Consider the following 16,070-nt stretch of genomic DNA (forward strand, 5'->3'; position numbering starts at 1 on the left):
AAAGCTTAAAACCCAACCAAACACTAAAGCCTTCCGCACTAAAGGCCAAAAACGTAGTGAAGGTCAAGTTGGCAATCTAAAACCCGTCTCCAAGACCCATGAAAGATATGTGGTGACATTGTTTAAGGGTTCAGAAATGAAAACCTTGAGCACTAGAATTTACAAGTCTCAATGACCTAGGAAAGCGAACTGCAGTGATTTTCTTTAAGGGTTCAAAATTGAAAAACGTGAACACCAATGGCACTGTAGAATGAAAGACAATGGGCTGGAAATTTTCATTGAGCTGACCACTCTGGGACTCAGCGACAAAACATGTATATAGACCAGGGAGCATGTTTGCAAACATGTGTAGACCTTGGACCTCTTTAGTGCAAGAAAGGGCTTAAAGTTGAAAAAGGTGAGCACCAATGGCACTGTAGAATGAAGACAATGGGCTGGAAATTTTCATTGAGCTGACCACTCTGGGACTCAACGCAAAACATGTATATAGACCAGGGAGCATGTTTGCAAACATGTGTAGACCTTGGACCTCTTTAGTGCAAGAAAGGGCTTAAAGTGGCAGTCTATGTGTCTCCTTACGCAGCAAAAAGGCAAATCGAGGAGTTATATACAATGCGCATCGTTGACTGGGGTTACAACCTTCATCAAGGATGGTCCATAGTTATCACACACTGTGGGTCCATAGTTGTCACACTATGAACCAAACCATTGAAAAATGTCCTTAGTTGGGCTTAACAAAGGGTTAACACAGGGTTTGGTGTCTTAATAAAGGATGTAAGGGTATCTTCCTAGGCTGAACTCCACTCAAAACTTGATTAGGTTATTCTCAAACTAGTTTGATAGCTTCAAACTTGTATGCACACACCCAGCTATTAACTATCTCCAATTTACACACAACATTTCTGTCTTGGCTGGTTACATGAGGATTTATCAGGCCTGGAGTAGCCATACATCGTTTCACTGTTAGCGGCTGGACGTTCTGGCGAGTGCTGATGAAGAATATAAGTAGATGTGGGCTTGTTACCAACAAATGTGGGCAGTCTTCATCACTATCATGAAATGGACATGAAACTATGAAGCCATAACACGACTCTGAAATGCAAGTACAGCTCATCTTGTATGTAATAGAATCAAATCAATGTCCCATTTCCTCTACACTACACAGACCCATCAATTCTTCTTCTTGAAGAACGAAGAAATTCTCCCTTGCTGAGCATCTTTTGATGCCGCTTTTCCAGATGACCGGCCTCCGGGAGCTTTATTACCTGGATTTTGAACTGCAGCATTTGAAGCCTTGCCACTTGACCTGTACAACGTTTCAACAGCTCAGATAAGGTATTCTTGAAGCATACCTTACATCAAAAGGAGAGACTTACTTCATGCTGGGGATTTTCGTGGATGCCATCTGAACTTCAACATGAGCATTGGCACTCTTGTCTTCCTTCTTGCTATCATTTTCAACTGGATTCTCGAATTCCCAGACTACCTCGGTCACTGCAAAGAGTCCAGGAATTTATATGTCAAATTTTTACGGACCTCTTCTGTCTGCTTCAAAATTCTATCCAGAACGTTCCAAACAAGTATCCAAACGAGGGTGCAGTGCGCATGTGCTTTCTAAAATTTTACCTTCCCGGCCGCGCTCATCCATCTTAGTCTTGAGCACTTTCCTTTTCTTTGGTTCAGGTGCAGCAGCTGATGCTCCTTTAGTTGTGGTCCGAGCTGGACCACTTGTTTGGTTGTCTGCATCTAACTTTTTCTTTCCATTAGTAACCGTTCGAGCTGGCTCACTTGCTTGATTGTCTGCATCTAACTTTTTCTTTCCATTTTTCTTCTCTTTGTCTCTAACAGTGCAAATTGTATCCTCTTTCTCCTCCTTCAGATGTGCTTCAGATGCATGTGACCTCTTTCCATTCTTGTCAGGTAAAACTGAGGTTTCCTTTTTCTCTTTAGGCACCTCTGGAGAAGACAAACTAACGAAAGTCTCATCTGCATTGTCTTCATCTGAAATGTCATCATCAACAACCATTCGCCTAGTTCGTTTGCCTTTACTCTTCAGGTCGCCTCTCCGTAGGCGTGCAAAATTTGCAGCATCCTCATCGTCGCTACTTTCATTGATACAGGGATCATGCACCACTTCTGGAATCTCCATGGTACCTGTAACGAGAAATCTTTCTCTGATAAACCTATAACAAAAGGCACTGGACTGAAGGCAAAGCTTCAGGAGGGCATAGGCAACTACCTGTGTTTGCGGCTGCTTCTACTTGAGCTTCAATCTGCATTGCCTTCGACTTCGTGGATGCACGTCCCCATAAGTTTGCCAGGGAACCCGTGTCCCCAGTCTTTTTCTTGGTAGCAGCAACCCCTTTAGGTCCAGCCAAGGTTTCAGAGCCTTTCGAAGCTGTTCCCATGTCTGAGACACTATTCCCCGGTGCATTTTGCATAGACTGTCCAGATGTGGAAGCTGGAACTGCCAATACCTCAGCTTTCACAGTGGAAGGCTGTGTGGGAGGGGGACTAGGTGGTGGAACAGCTACTTTTGTTGCACTTGTTGATGGAGCAGCTACCTTACTTGCACTCACAGATTGAGCTACCTTGAATGATGCTGTCCGGATACCGCCAGTAAAACATGTGTCTGTTACCTTTCGAGTGACCAAACCACACGAGACCGCACTGAACCTGCACAAATAATAAAGTCAGACGCCTGAATAAATGTGATAACAGTAGACATAACAGAAACCTATCACAATACCAAGTTTAAAACTATACCGATTGTCTCGAAGGCAGTTATTGAGCTCGGAAGGCTGTTTGAATAACTCTTCCGATTGAACATACTCTGCACTCCATAATTCAGCTGGATCTTTTGGTATACATGGCTGAATACTGTAAACATGAATGGAAACATGACCGTTGAGCATATCCTTTGCCTCTGCAAACAGAAAGCTAAGTCATAACACAGAAGAGAGAAAAGAAACCGTAAAGGTAGAAAGACCAATAGTCTTACGACATTTCATGGGCATAGGACTGTCCACAAGAAACAGAAGAGGAAGAAAAGAGCAATCATCTAACAGCATTCATTGGTAATAGGACATAATAAAAATATTGCTCGCAGATGAATAACATGGGAGATTGTAGTACACCTTGCAATTTAGCCTTGGGCACGAGTTTCACAGAATAGCAGTTGCAATCTGATTTGGACCATCCTGATACAGCATAGACTATATCTAAGTCACCACCATGTTGCTCAGCAACAATTTGAAGCAACCTGGGCAATCATCAACCAATCATCAGCACGCACACTTGACGAGCACCATTGTCAATACAAAAGCTTAGCAGTATGAAACACCAAATACCTCTTGGACTCGTTTGAGCTTATTGAAAATTTTCTGCTCAACCACTTGTATGAGACCTGATTAGAAGAAAAAGTCCAAACTTACAAGGTCTGATTATCTCAAAAAATTCTTTAGAATGTAGCCAGTGGAAAGCTCACATCAATTCAATTAATAAAGCCGAGCTAACCACCTGTATACCAGTTGCAAGCACATTTGAGGAGTTCAAGCTTACAAGGAAAAATTAGGAAATAAAAGTGAATAGTATATTGCTTCATGGGGTCAAACTCAAAATAAGAAGCGAGTTCGCATATGTGAAAGTCATTGTGATTGCCAACCCTATTTGACACCACTACAACAGCTTTTAGCTAATGATGTAGAAACAAAGGGAGTTCATTGTATATACACCTATAGGGCAGCCCCCACTGCATGCCTAAACAAACCTTCCCAGCATGTACAACTCTGTCAAGGAGCATGTGAGAACAGGAGACCCAAGTCTCTTCAGTGCTTTGGACTTCCTTGGGGACCCGCAAGATGCAGGGGATCAGCCAACCCTGAGCTCCGCTTGGTTGGCAATACATTAGCTCTCCTACTCTCTTGATCATAGGGCTTTCTACCTTTAAAGTTGTCTACACTCACCCTCAGTAACCTCACAACAAATATATCCCTCAAACTGGCAAATGTCATCTCCTAGCTAGTGCAAGTAGAGAGTCACTCCGACCTGCGGTCTCGTGGCATTGTCCGTGTGGATCATGCTTTTACGGATTGGAGGTAAGGGGCAGCTCAGACGCTTTTGGCAGCCCACATTGCTTAGTCTGGCTTCCCCTCTTGTTAGAGGACGAGTGCAGCGCAGACATCTTGGTCTGCCCATCCCTCTTCCCAAAGAACGACCACAAAGTACTGTTCAGCCTCGGTCTCCCTCATCTTGGAGGACACTCTACTTACTACAGACAGGACACCACCCGATGGTGGTCCCATTTGGCCTATTGGTGATTGCTGCAACAAGGTAGAGAGTGCAGTGCAGAATGCCTATTCGGATGATCCTGGAGTGGCATTAGCCGCATTGTCTCATGGGGTTTTAGGTTCACCGACGACACTTTTCTATGCTCTCACTTGACGGTTCCTGGGCTTTATCCTACTATCACAATTGGACATTCGCAAGCCTACGACCGTTGGGTCTATTCACAAGAGTTGTTTCCACACACAGTTCACGGCCTTTTCTTGGTGTAGAGCACACACTTAGCAATGATGGAGTGCAGCAATTCCTTACACTTCGGATCTATTTAGAGATTTGCTGGCGGCTGGAGTTGCCTCCTCTAGTGGACATCACAACTATCACCAGCAAGCCACTAGGGAGGCAGTGAAAACACTACAACAAAACCAAACTGAACCAAAGCATTGAACACTTGACTTCAAAAAGAAAACATCACGATAAACAAAGCGACACGAATGGCAGAGTTACGCTCCCAAAAGCGTCAACTAGGCACCCTTCAGAGTATTTCTTTCTTCCATAAAGATCAAAGTCAGAGTTAACTCCTTGTAGAGCAACGCCTCCCCTTCAGAGTAGCAGTCCACTGGGTGATCTGCAATAATGGCACCCCTGGCCTTTCTTTAATAGGCACAAACCCAAAGGCAATCCCCAAAAGCGACTTTGAATATCACACTTATTTTTACAAGTGCAAAAGCACCAAAGGTCAACTCGTCATCCCGTCATCCCGTGAATGCACCAAGGTTTCTGCCGTGTTTCATGTTGCTGTCAACTCGAGCTTGGCTCTTCTATTCCGCTCCATCTCCATTATCTCTTTTTCCGGTTTGTAAGGTCACAACACATCATTGTGACATACCCACCCTTACAAGAAGAGCAGTCGCCCTCAATTATGCATGCAAAACCAACATAAAACCAATTCTTTGGTAGACACCGACTCCATGCAAACATGCTAATGACCATCCTCCGTAAGACAATACATTCAAAACACTTGCATCCGCACATATCCTAGTTCACACTAGATTTCAGATAACACTCTACAATCACATGGTTTACATTGAGCACTCAGATGCAAACTATCAATCTAGTCCTCTGTCACAAGACGGGCCACGTGCCAATAGAAAAGAGCATACTTAAACAGACTTTTAGCACTTCAATAACAATTGAATTGAGAGAGAGAGAGAGAGAGAGAGAGAGAGAGAGAGAGAGACGACACACGACATAGAGTGGCAGAATTCCACCCCAGAGAGTATTGGCCCCAAACCTTGGCGCCCCTTTCGGTATTTCTTTATATTGCACCAACACAATACAAGCCGATACTCCAGACTCTGCACCTTCTCTAAGAAGCATGCCAGAGAATGAGCCCTAACCTCATATTTAAAGGAGCTAGGCCCCAAAAGCAGTTTACAGTAAAAAGCCTTCAAACTTAAAAGCATTTGGTCCAAAAGCAAAGCCAAAAAGCTACCAACATAAATCACGGAAATCAGTACAACCTGCCACGTCATCAACCAATGCAAAACGCGAAAATCCGTATAGCCTGCCACGTCATCATGTCAACGCAATTTTTGAAATTTTGCCACGTCATCAGTTTGTGTGTGTGTGTGTGTGTGTGTGTGTGCAGGTCCTGCTTTATTTTAATCCTTTGTCACTTGGGGCCCCATCGAACAAGGTCCCCATAAGTTGGTAGGACTTCTTCTTCTGTTACTTGTTCTTCTTAGGGTTTAGGCCCCTCGGCCGACATCTGCAAGTTGGCTCCCTTCTTCAGGGCTTTGACACGTCAACAGTTTGTTACATCTCCCCTTCTTGAAAGAGAGTAATCGTCCGTGATTATAGCATATTTGCAAACCAACTCAAGTTAGCTCAAAAAATTTCAAGGGACAATCAATTTGCTCTTTTTATTAAGGAGTTAGCTTCTCCTTTCTGCTCTTTTGATCAAGGAGTTAGCTTCTCCTTTCAACTGTTTTGATCAAGGAGTTAGCTTCTCCTTTCTGCTCTTTTGATCAAGGAGTTAGCTTCTCCTTTCGTCCAGATCGGAACTCTTGATATTCCGGCGTAGTAAAATTAGCCATCACACCATACTGATCTTCCACGGTGTCTTGATGCACTAAAAAATTACATACCCAAGCAATCTCATCCAATTAGGAATATTCAGTAGCTGGCACATCACAATGCAACACAAATGCTTACATATGCATGTTACAAGACATAGAAACATAAAGTCACCGATGAACACTCCCCTCGCAAATAACCATCCAAGTCCGGGCCATAAGCTGTTCAACAACTCCCTCATCACTCCTCCCGCAAATAACCTAAAAAGGTCCGGGCCATGAGATATGGCCTTTTACAACCAAACGCCCCCAGACCGCAGCTTGCGTCGTTTGGAGGTGCTGAGAGTAACCACTGCTCAGACTTCTTAATACTCCTCTCGCATAACCGTCCAGATCCGGGCCGAGAGTCACAACAGCAATACTCTCCACGTAAATAACCACAAGAGTCCGGGCCATGAGTAAAAAAAACAGCACTTTCCAATCATTCAACACTCCCCCCGCAAATAACCACAAGGGTCCGGGCCATGAGTATGAACAAGCATTCTCAACATCTTTTCTCACTACTCCACCCAGGAGTAAAATCACCAATCATTGAAACCAGTATTAAAACCAGAGTCAAACAGTTCAAATCGGCACCAAAACAGGTTCAAAACAGATACCATCCATTCCAAACAAGATCATCAAACAAGATAAAACAGAAGTCAAACTTAAAAGCAATCTCGACATCAATCGAGTCCGAAAAGTCGATTGACTTTCTATCCTGGAACTTGCACCAAAAATTAGGATTAGGTTCATTCTGTAAGGTCATAGCCGAGCACAGCATGGTCCATCAGCTCTTAGACAGACAGTGTTTCTTTGGCGGCGATGGTAGTCCCAAGATAGCAATCACACTCGACCTCCAAGGTCATCTACTCGTGAAGAGACATCTACTGAGAGATGTCGAGAAATTTCAAGTTATAATCTGCTAGGGTTTCCATGGCAAGCATTTTAGGATACCCCACTCTACCAAAAGTTGCACTCCAAAGGAAGATGTCAGAAACCATATAACTTCGCACAAAAAAAAAAAAAAAAAATTCTTGAAAGCTTGTCAAGAACTTGATAGCTCTAGACATCAACATCTGCATGGCACTGCTTTTGAGAAAAACAGCGACTTGAAACAAATCTGGATCCTTCTCTTGCAAGTGATCTTAATTGGCTTATGCCCTGTAAGACATGAGAGGTGAAGATGGGAGCGCGCCCGATGCGCGATGAAGTAAGGATGGGAGTGGCTAATAAGTCCAGGTTGGAGGGCGAAGATCCCTCAAATAAAATTCCAGTAGCTCTGTCTGCCCTTTTGTAGGACTGGTATGCTTTCAGAAAAGCACACGCCTGATGCTCTGATACCACTGTCAGAAGACGGGCACCATGTGCCAATAGAAAAGAGCATACTTGAACAGACTTTTAGCACTTCAATAACAACTGAACTGAGAGAGAGAGAGAGAGACGAGACGCGACATGGAGTGGCAAAATTCCACCCCAGAGAGTATTGGCCCCAAACCTTGGCGCCCCTTTTGGTATTTCTTTATATTGCACCAACACAGTACATGCCGGTACTCCAAACTCTGCACCTTCTCCAAGAAGCATGCAAGAGAATGAGCCCTAACCTCATATTTAAAGGCCCTAGGCCCCAAAAGCAGTTTATAGTAAAAAGCCTTCAAACTTAAAAGCATATGGTCTAAAAGCAAAGCCAAAAAGCTACAAGCATAGATCACAAAAATCCGTACAGCCTGCCACGTCATTGGCCAGTACAAAACGCGAAAATCTGTACAACCTGCCACGTCATCATGCCAGCACAATTTTCGTAATTCTGCCACAACATCAGTTTGTGTGTGTGTGTGCAAGTCCTGCTTTATTTTAATCCTTTGTCACTTGGGGCCCCATCGAACGGGGTCCCCATAAGTTGGTAGGACTTCTTCTTCTGTTACTTGTTCTTCTTAGGGTTTAAACCCCTCGGCCGACATCTACATGTTGGCTCCCTTCTGCAGGGCTTTGACACGTCAGCAGTTTGTTACATCCTCTCATCTAATCCAAAACTCTCAATGCACTATGATCAATATATAGTCATCTCATCCTTTCAGAACTTTTGATGCACTAAGATCAATATGTGGTGATCTCATCCAAAAAGCAATGTTGATGCACAAGCCTCAAGGATCACGTTCATAAACCACATTCACATCTTTATCCCCTTCAAGACCTTGGACACAAACTGTGATTAATGAATCATTTAGCCATCACATTCAAATCAAACCAATCTCTAGCAGATGTCGAGATGCACTAAATTCACCATATCAATCCTCAGTATCACCCCTATCAATTACTAGAGACAACATTTCACCTCTTATACTCAAACAAACATGCATAATTGAAAGAGTAAGCATCTCAGTTGCTAGCATGCAAATAAGTTTCTAGGAAAAATACCATCAACCTCTTATACTCAAACACACATGCATAATTGGAAGAGTAAGCATCTCAGTTGCTAGCATGCAAAGAAGTTTCTAGGAAAAATACCATCAACCTACAGTATCCATGATTAACCTTGAACGAAATAACCATAAATTATACTCCCTTTGAGCAACATATGCTCAACCAGACTCAACTATTGAACACCTAAGAGCTCTACAAACAGAAACTCTTTAAGATCTATAGATTGCAAGGCAAAGATAATTCACCATATGAGAACTATCTACCAAGTCTCCCTGCTTCAATCCAAACTTCCAGAAACTCCACAAGTCCTATTTGCAGAAGACGAGAAGATCCCTCTATGAATCTTTACAAAAGTTCTAAATCTGCCAAGTCAAGTAGCTCACTACCAAGCCTGCATCTAGTGCACACAATCAATGAACTATGTCCAACTTATGATCTACACCTTCTCAAAAAGATCTTGCAAACAGCAACTTTTCGACTTGCACAAACTTAGAAATTCTGCTCATCCCTCTTTGAATCTGTTTGAAAAGTTCTCACAGCACTACAACTTTTCAAGAGATTCTACCAATCCCTTGTATCTTCTAAGACACAGAATCCGTTCTTGTTCATCTACATTGCATGCACAGTCTTTAGAGAAGACAAGAGCTTTCCCAGTCACTTTACATGGAATGGATATGTTCATGTTTTTGTGTTGCTAGTGGTTTCAAGAATTTTCAGCCTCGGAGATTCTTGAAGAAGGTAGACGCGTGACTATAGACGAAGTGGAAGCATTGAAGATGACTTTGTGTCACTTTCGACGCGGCCCAAAGAAGAAAGCATTGCAAACCTTTATGAAGTTCAAGTATCGCACGACCCATGCATCAGAGCGGGCCAACGAAGAGTCCTTTCCAAGATTTCGGATGCTATTGGCGACCTCCCTCGACGCCATACAGTTCGGTAACAGTACCTCACTTTGAAAAGGAGGGGATGTCACGTGACACATCCAACCCTATGTGTCCATGGACAAGCTACAGCATGACAAGGGTTCAGATCAGTCAAGTCAATCTAGAATAGGAAGTGATCTGGCACTTTTGTGAGTCTGTTCGCAGACTGTGCATGCCCAGACACTTAGAGTAGATACATATCCTCTGGTTGCACACAGCATGATCATCAACATTACCATCAAAATCCATCAAGGGAATTTTCCAATGTATTAAACCTATTTTTCCTGTTTTTTGACATTTTTCACTTATTATTTTTAAGTGACTTTTGTTGGAAAGTAGGTAGGGCAATTTTGCTAAGTTGTATAAATAGAAACCTAGCGCTAGCACTTTCTGGCAGAAGAGACAACAGAAACTAAGTTCAACAGGCACCTTCTCAGCAAGACCCCTAACAAGCCTAGCGTTTTTGCATCAACAGCAAGACCTAGCATTTTGCACCAGGAACAGCAAACATTTCCTTCAATTTGCAGATCAACCCAATGTTTTGCACTTGCAACAGCCTAGCAACAGCAGGATATAGCAGATCAGCCCTAGCGTTAGCAGATTCTTCCCGAATGACACCAAATCAGCCTAGTGTTTTTGGAGCAACATAACAGCCAACGTTTTTGCAGTTCTGTCACAACAAGACAACAAGACCAGCGTTTTCAGTTTTCAGCATAGACAATCCGCAGAACAAGTCCCGAACCTCACAAATCTCACATTCCCGCAGCAGATCCTCGCCGCACGATCAGATCCAACGTAGTTTGCAGTTTCAACCCAAAAAATGAAGATTTCAGCATCTGTGTTTTCAGCGCGTCGTCGTCGCATCGTCGCCGACATAGAGTCAGAATTCAGCAGATAAAGATTTGCAGATTTCAGCCCGTCTCGTCGTCGACATCGTCGGCAAGTCCAAAGCATTGTAGAGATTTGTGCAATCATAAGTAGACCGCTCTCGCCATAGAGAGTGGGGCCCTTGGAGGAGGGTTTGACAACTTCCCGGTGTCGTATTCTCTTCTCTCTTTATCTCTCAGTCTCAGCACCTTCACGTACAGTGTCTATTCACTTTGTTTGTGATCACTTGCACTCTCTCATTAAGGAAACGGAAGGCTCTCCCTTCCCTAAGTAAAAAGGAACCTTGAGCACAGTTCAGAGCACTCATCTTGAGCAAAGTTCAACATTCACTTCCGCTGCACCTTACACTTTTCTATCTTCAAATAACTTTGGAGCAAAAAACCCTTTTACTGAGTCTTAAATTGCGTTCCCCTCAACGTCCTATTCCATTTCGCCAGTTTCTGCAACTTCATCTAAAAACTTATGTTGCCACAATCAATCTATCCTCATATTGCTTGTAGGACACCTTTGCAAGAGGGGGCGCCCATTTTGAGTGTGAGGCTGATTTTTGCTCATTCAATGACCTACAATGTGTGTGTGAGTAGTGGGTGCAGGTTGATAGCTTTAATGGAAAGCTTGCCTTCTCCTCTGTCTCATGTAGCGCGATGATTTGCTCTCACGCATCTCTCTCCCCCCTTTGGCACATACGATAATGCCCCACTAGTTGGACTAATTAGATGAATATGTGCAGTTCAGAGTGTTTATGCGTGTTTGCCAAGGCAAGAGCCTTCTGAACAGGAACCGGATTAGCTAACTACTAATCCCCCACAAGTATGCACAGTTCCATCGCGAAAGATTGCGAGTTTGGAGAGTTTTCTCGCGTGAAAACTCGTCCAATTCACAGGGGAAATATCCCATTGCGTGCGGGCTTGGGACACGCATAGGCGTGTTCGCTCCGCTAAAAACAATCCAAAACAAAGAATTACAACCTGCTATGTTTTTCTGCAGGTTTAGGGTTTCCCACCTAAAACGCAAGGGAACACAAGGGGAGCTCCGTGAGAGCCTTGGGATGTGTGTACAGGGTTTTAAGCACCCGACAGCAGAAAAACAAAGAATTACAAGTCGCTGAAATTCTGTTACAGCTCATCAAAAAGCTTCTAAATTGCGAGGGAATCCGTCCTAGACAGGTGTTTTTGACCTATAGGGGTTCTGGCGCCGTTATGCTGCCGAAATCAGGTCGAAAACCTGCGTTTTCAGCCCTCGCCAAGTTTGAACAACTTTGTGAGACTTTGGCCTAAGTGTACGGATCGTCGATTGTTAATTGAATAAAGAAATACCGAAAGGGGCGCCAAATTTTGGGACCTACAAGGTGTCAGTCTCGTGTACGCAGTGACATTCTAATCGTTGGACGAAACTGAGTTCTCAATTCCCCAAAGTGTTGTGTAAAAGCGCGAAGATGAAAAAGCATTGCTTCGACAATCGATTTGTTAGGTGCAACGGAATGAATGTTTGCGCTTTGCTCAAGATGAGTGCTCCGAATTGTGCTCAAGGTTTCTTTTGTTCTTATGGAAGGGAGAGCCTTCCATTCTTAATGAGAGAATGCTATGATCACAATAAAGTGAATGGACACTGTGCGTGCAAGTGTATGAGATTGAGAGATAGAGAGAAAGAGAGATACGACACCAGAGACGTTATGAAACCCTCCTCCGAAGCCCCCACTCTCGTCGGCGAGAGTGATCTACTTATGATTGCACAAAGTGGTACAAGGACTGACGCAATATGGGACTATGCCGGTGACGACAACGGTGATGACGACGACGACTTTAGGGCCGAAATCTGTAGTCTTCTATCTGCTGAATTTCGGGACTGTTTCAATGGCTGAAAATGACTGTTTTGGCTGCGTTTTCGAGGGCTGAAAATGGGGGTTCTTCTGCAACCAACTGGGGCTGATTCTACTGCTGTCCCATAGGGCTGAAAACGCTGTTGTTCTGCTGCAGCAATGGCTGAAAACCACTAACGCTGGGCTGCTTGTATCCTTAGCCAAAAACGTTGGGCTTGATGCAGGTCTTAGGCTGCGTTTTAGGGAAAAACGCCAAGAAGGGGGCTTGTTGGCGATGGCTTGATGGGGGAGAAACGCCTAGGGTGAGAGAAGGTGTGGCGATCCCAAAACGCTAAGGGGCTGAAGGGGGTGGCCTCACCAAGCAAGCTTGAACAGGTTCTTGTTGAGAGAGGGAGGGAGTACATGTTGCTTGGAAAGCCTGTTGTGCTCCTTGCTCATCTGCCCAATGTGCTAACTTGGGTTTGCTTATATATTAACTTAGCAAAATTGCCCTACCTACTTTTGTTGGAAAGTCGCTTAAAAATAATAAGTGAAAATACCAAAAATAGGGAAAATAGGCTAAATGCACTGGAAAATTCCCCTAACTGAATCTGATGGATTCTGAAGGGAATATTGATGATCATGCTATGTGCAGCCAAAGGATATGCATCTACACTAAGTGACTAGGCATGCACGGTCTACAAATAGACTCACAAAAGTGCCAGATCACTTCTAATCTAGAGTTGACTGGATTGACTGAACCCTGATCATGTTGTAGCTTGTCCACAAACACAAGGTTGAATGTGTCACGTGACACGATTGCTATAGCTCTGGATCGCCTTGCTCTAAGAAGAACAATTGCCTAAGCTCTAATACCACTAAAACCGGCAAGCCACAAGCGAGGCGATGAAAACACTACAACAATACCGAACTGAACCGAAACAACAAACACTTGAACTTGAAAGAGAACATCACACAATAGACAAGAGACAAGGACTAGCAGAGTTTCACTCCCAAAAGCATTGGCCCCTCAACTAGGCACCCGTTCTCGGTATTTCTTTTTTCTATAAAGATCAAAGTGGCATTTACAACTCGCTCCCCTTCAAAGCTGATCTACTCTAATGACACCCCTAGCCTTTCTTTTTTTTGTAGAGGTTCAAAACCAACCCCCGAAAGCAACTTCACAATCATAGGTATTTCTATAAGTGCAAAAGCTACCATTCAAGAGATTCTTGGATTCCTCGCCTTGGAACTATTGTAACGCTCTTCACACATGAGTATATATTCTCTTGTGTTTGAGCTTGTTTGGCACAAAAGCACCAAAAGTCAATTGCTTACAAAATTTGATCCTCAAAAGCACAAAGTCCAACACTTTCCATTACTAGAGCCAAAAGGGGCCGCACTTTGTCAACTCGTGACTCCCGCAATGAATCCTACTACGATTCCCGCGAAGTTTCGGCCGCATCTCACACTGCTATTAGCTCGGACTTGCCTCCTCCATTCTTTTCCAACTCCATCTTGGCTCTTGATCTCCTCTACAACTCGGCTATGCTTTGATAGTTTTCTAAGGGATTTATACGCGACATTGTGGAAGCCAAATTTCTCATGCGTGCCATTTTAGTGCTTTATGATTGTGTTTAGAATTATCCTCTTTTTGCTTGACACTTTCAATAGTGGTTTATATCTTCATCCAAGGCCTTGCATCTTCTACTTCAGGCGATTTGGTGAGAGAGGGGGTGTTAAAGTTACACCACTCTGTTGCTTCCCTTTGGAGCACAAGCCAAAGGATTATGCCGGCTATTTGGGGTCGAAAATCTACTCTCAAGGATCTTGCAGCCAAGGGATCGAAGAAACACAGCAGACATGTCATTTTGAAGATGGATCCCAATTCTTCTTTGTCGTCTTCTAGTTCCAATTTGAGGATGAGAAAAGATGATCAAAGCGAAGAAGGTCTAGGAAAAATCCAGAAAAGCAAGACTAGAAAGCAAAAAAATCACTCTAGCACTGTAGCAATTCAGAGGTGGAAGAATACCTCAGATCAGCACATAGCATCAGAGTTTTCAGTTTTCAGCAGTTAGACTCCGCACAGCAACCCCCAAACCTCACAGACCTCACCTTTCCGCAACAAATCCTCGCCGCACGGTCGGATCAGCCAACGTTTGCAGATTCAGCCCACTATTTGTAGATTTCAGCGCATCCTCGTCGCGTCGTCGTCATCGCCGTCGTAGGGTCATAATTCAGCAGATAGCAGATTTGCAAACGTCAGCCCCTAGCGTTTTCAGATTTCAGCCCGTCTCGTCGTCGTCATCATCGTTGTCTACATCGTCAGCAAGTCCATTGCAATTAGACCATTGTACAAGATTTGTGCAATCAATAGCATAGACCTCTCTCGCCATAGAGAGAGGCCCTTGGAGGAGGGTTTGACAACATTCTTCTCTCTATCTCTCGGTCTCAGCACCTTCATTCACAATGTCATTCACTTTGTTTGTGATCATTTGCACTCTCTCACTAAAGGAACGGAAGGATCTCCCTTCCGTAAGTAAAAGGAACCCTTGAGCACACTTCGGAGCACTTATCTTGAGCAAAGTTCAACATTCACTTCCGTTGCACCTTACATTGGTATCAGAGCTTTGGAAGTGTTCTGTATCACTCAAGGAAAGAACCACAATAAATTTTTTTTGCTTGTTGTGGTCGCACGTGACCCAAGTCTGCTTGGACATGTCGATTCCTAATCCTGTTTTTGAAGAGTGACAGGAAACCCAAGAAAGAAGGGCTTGTCTAGTCTCCCCTCGTTCCTCTTTTCACTCATTGAGAGTGGACCGTGCACTTAGCGGCCGGCCAATTGACGTGAGGTGGGAAAAAGCAACTTAGGTGTGAGCACAAGGCCGCCAAGGGGTGCGCCAGCAAGGAAGAGTCGAGCTGCTTGGGTAAGAGAAGATCTTTCTCTAACACAGATTGCAAACGAAAGAAAGAACCTCAAGACCCCCAAGAACCTCAAGACCCTCAAGAACCTAAGAACCACACGAACCCAAGTTCCTCGTGAACTTAAGAACTGAAGATCTCAGTTTATGGTCATCACCTGAAGCGGAATGGATACTTTGTATGAAGGTGATACGCATGGAGGTGGTGAAGAAGAATTTTCCCGGCAGTCTAACCCTCCCCCTTCCCCATCTACGCCACAGTTTGCACTGAATCCTATGGAGGCTTTGGTCAAGTCGATGATGAATATGATGCTACAACAAGAGGCGCAACGCACCACCTTTGATCGCGAGCGCGAGCAAGCGCGATTGGCGGCCGAAGAAAGAAGGGTAGCCATGGAGCGTGAGCGTGAGTAAGCGCGCATGGCGGCCGAAGAAAGCGGAGCGGCCTTGGAGTTAGAGCGTGAGGCACAGAGAGATCAAAGCATGCAAGAGTTGGTCCTGCAAGTACTCACCTCGAAACCCAAGTCGGTCAAAGATGTTGGTGGTTCATCAAGTGGCGCAAGCCGAGATTCGGACTCCAACAACACCGTCACCAAGAAGTTGACATTTAGTAAGTATGCCGATAAGATAGATGCTAATGTTATTCATTCTTGGTTGCATCAATTTAATGCTTATTTTGCAATCGCTAAGAAGACAGGAAATAGCAAAAGTTGCAGCC

General features: G+C 44.1%; 1 protein-coding gene across 3 annotated transcripts in view; it reads right to left on the reverse strand.

The window, feature by feature from the left end:
• Nucleotides 1-421: 421 nt before the first annotated feature.
• Nucleotides 422-16,070, reverse strand: part of POLD3 (DNA-directed DNA polymerase) — a 35,488-nt gene continuing 19,839 nt past the window's right edge. For all 3 annotated transcript variants that reach the window (XM_086524145.1, XM_086524143.1, XM_086524144.1), the window contains exons 3-9: nucleotides 3,351-3,406; nucleotides 3,138-3,262; nucleotides 2,767-2,926; nucleotides 2,240-2,676; nucleotides 1,627-2,154; nucleotides 1,377-1,494; nucleotides 422-1,306 (exon numbers count right to left, since the gene is read on the reverse strand). In XM_086524145.1, coding sequence (XP_086380271.1) covers nucleotides 1,171-1,306; nucleotides 1,377-1,494; nucleotides 1,627-2,154; nucleotides 2,240-2,676; nucleotides 2,767-2,926; nucleotides 3,138-3,262; nucleotides 3,351-3,406 — 1,560 coding nt within the window. In that variant the 3' untranslated portion in view covers nucleotides 422-1,170. The remainder of the gene's footprint in view (nucleotides 1,307-1,376; nucleotides 1,495-1,626; nucleotides 2,155-2,239; nucleotides 2,677-2,766; nucleotides 2,927-3,137; nucleotides 3,263-3,350; nucleotides 3,407-16,070) is intronic.

The sequence above is a fragment of the Adiantum capillus-veneris genome, chromosome 11 (genome assembly GCF_014529385.1).
Source record: "Adiantum capillus-veneris isolate H3 chromosome 11, ASM1452938v2, whole genome shotgun sequence".
NCBI lineage: Eukaryota > Viridiplantae > Streptophyta > Polypodiopsida > Polypodiales > Pteridaceae > Adiantum > Adiantum capillus-veneris.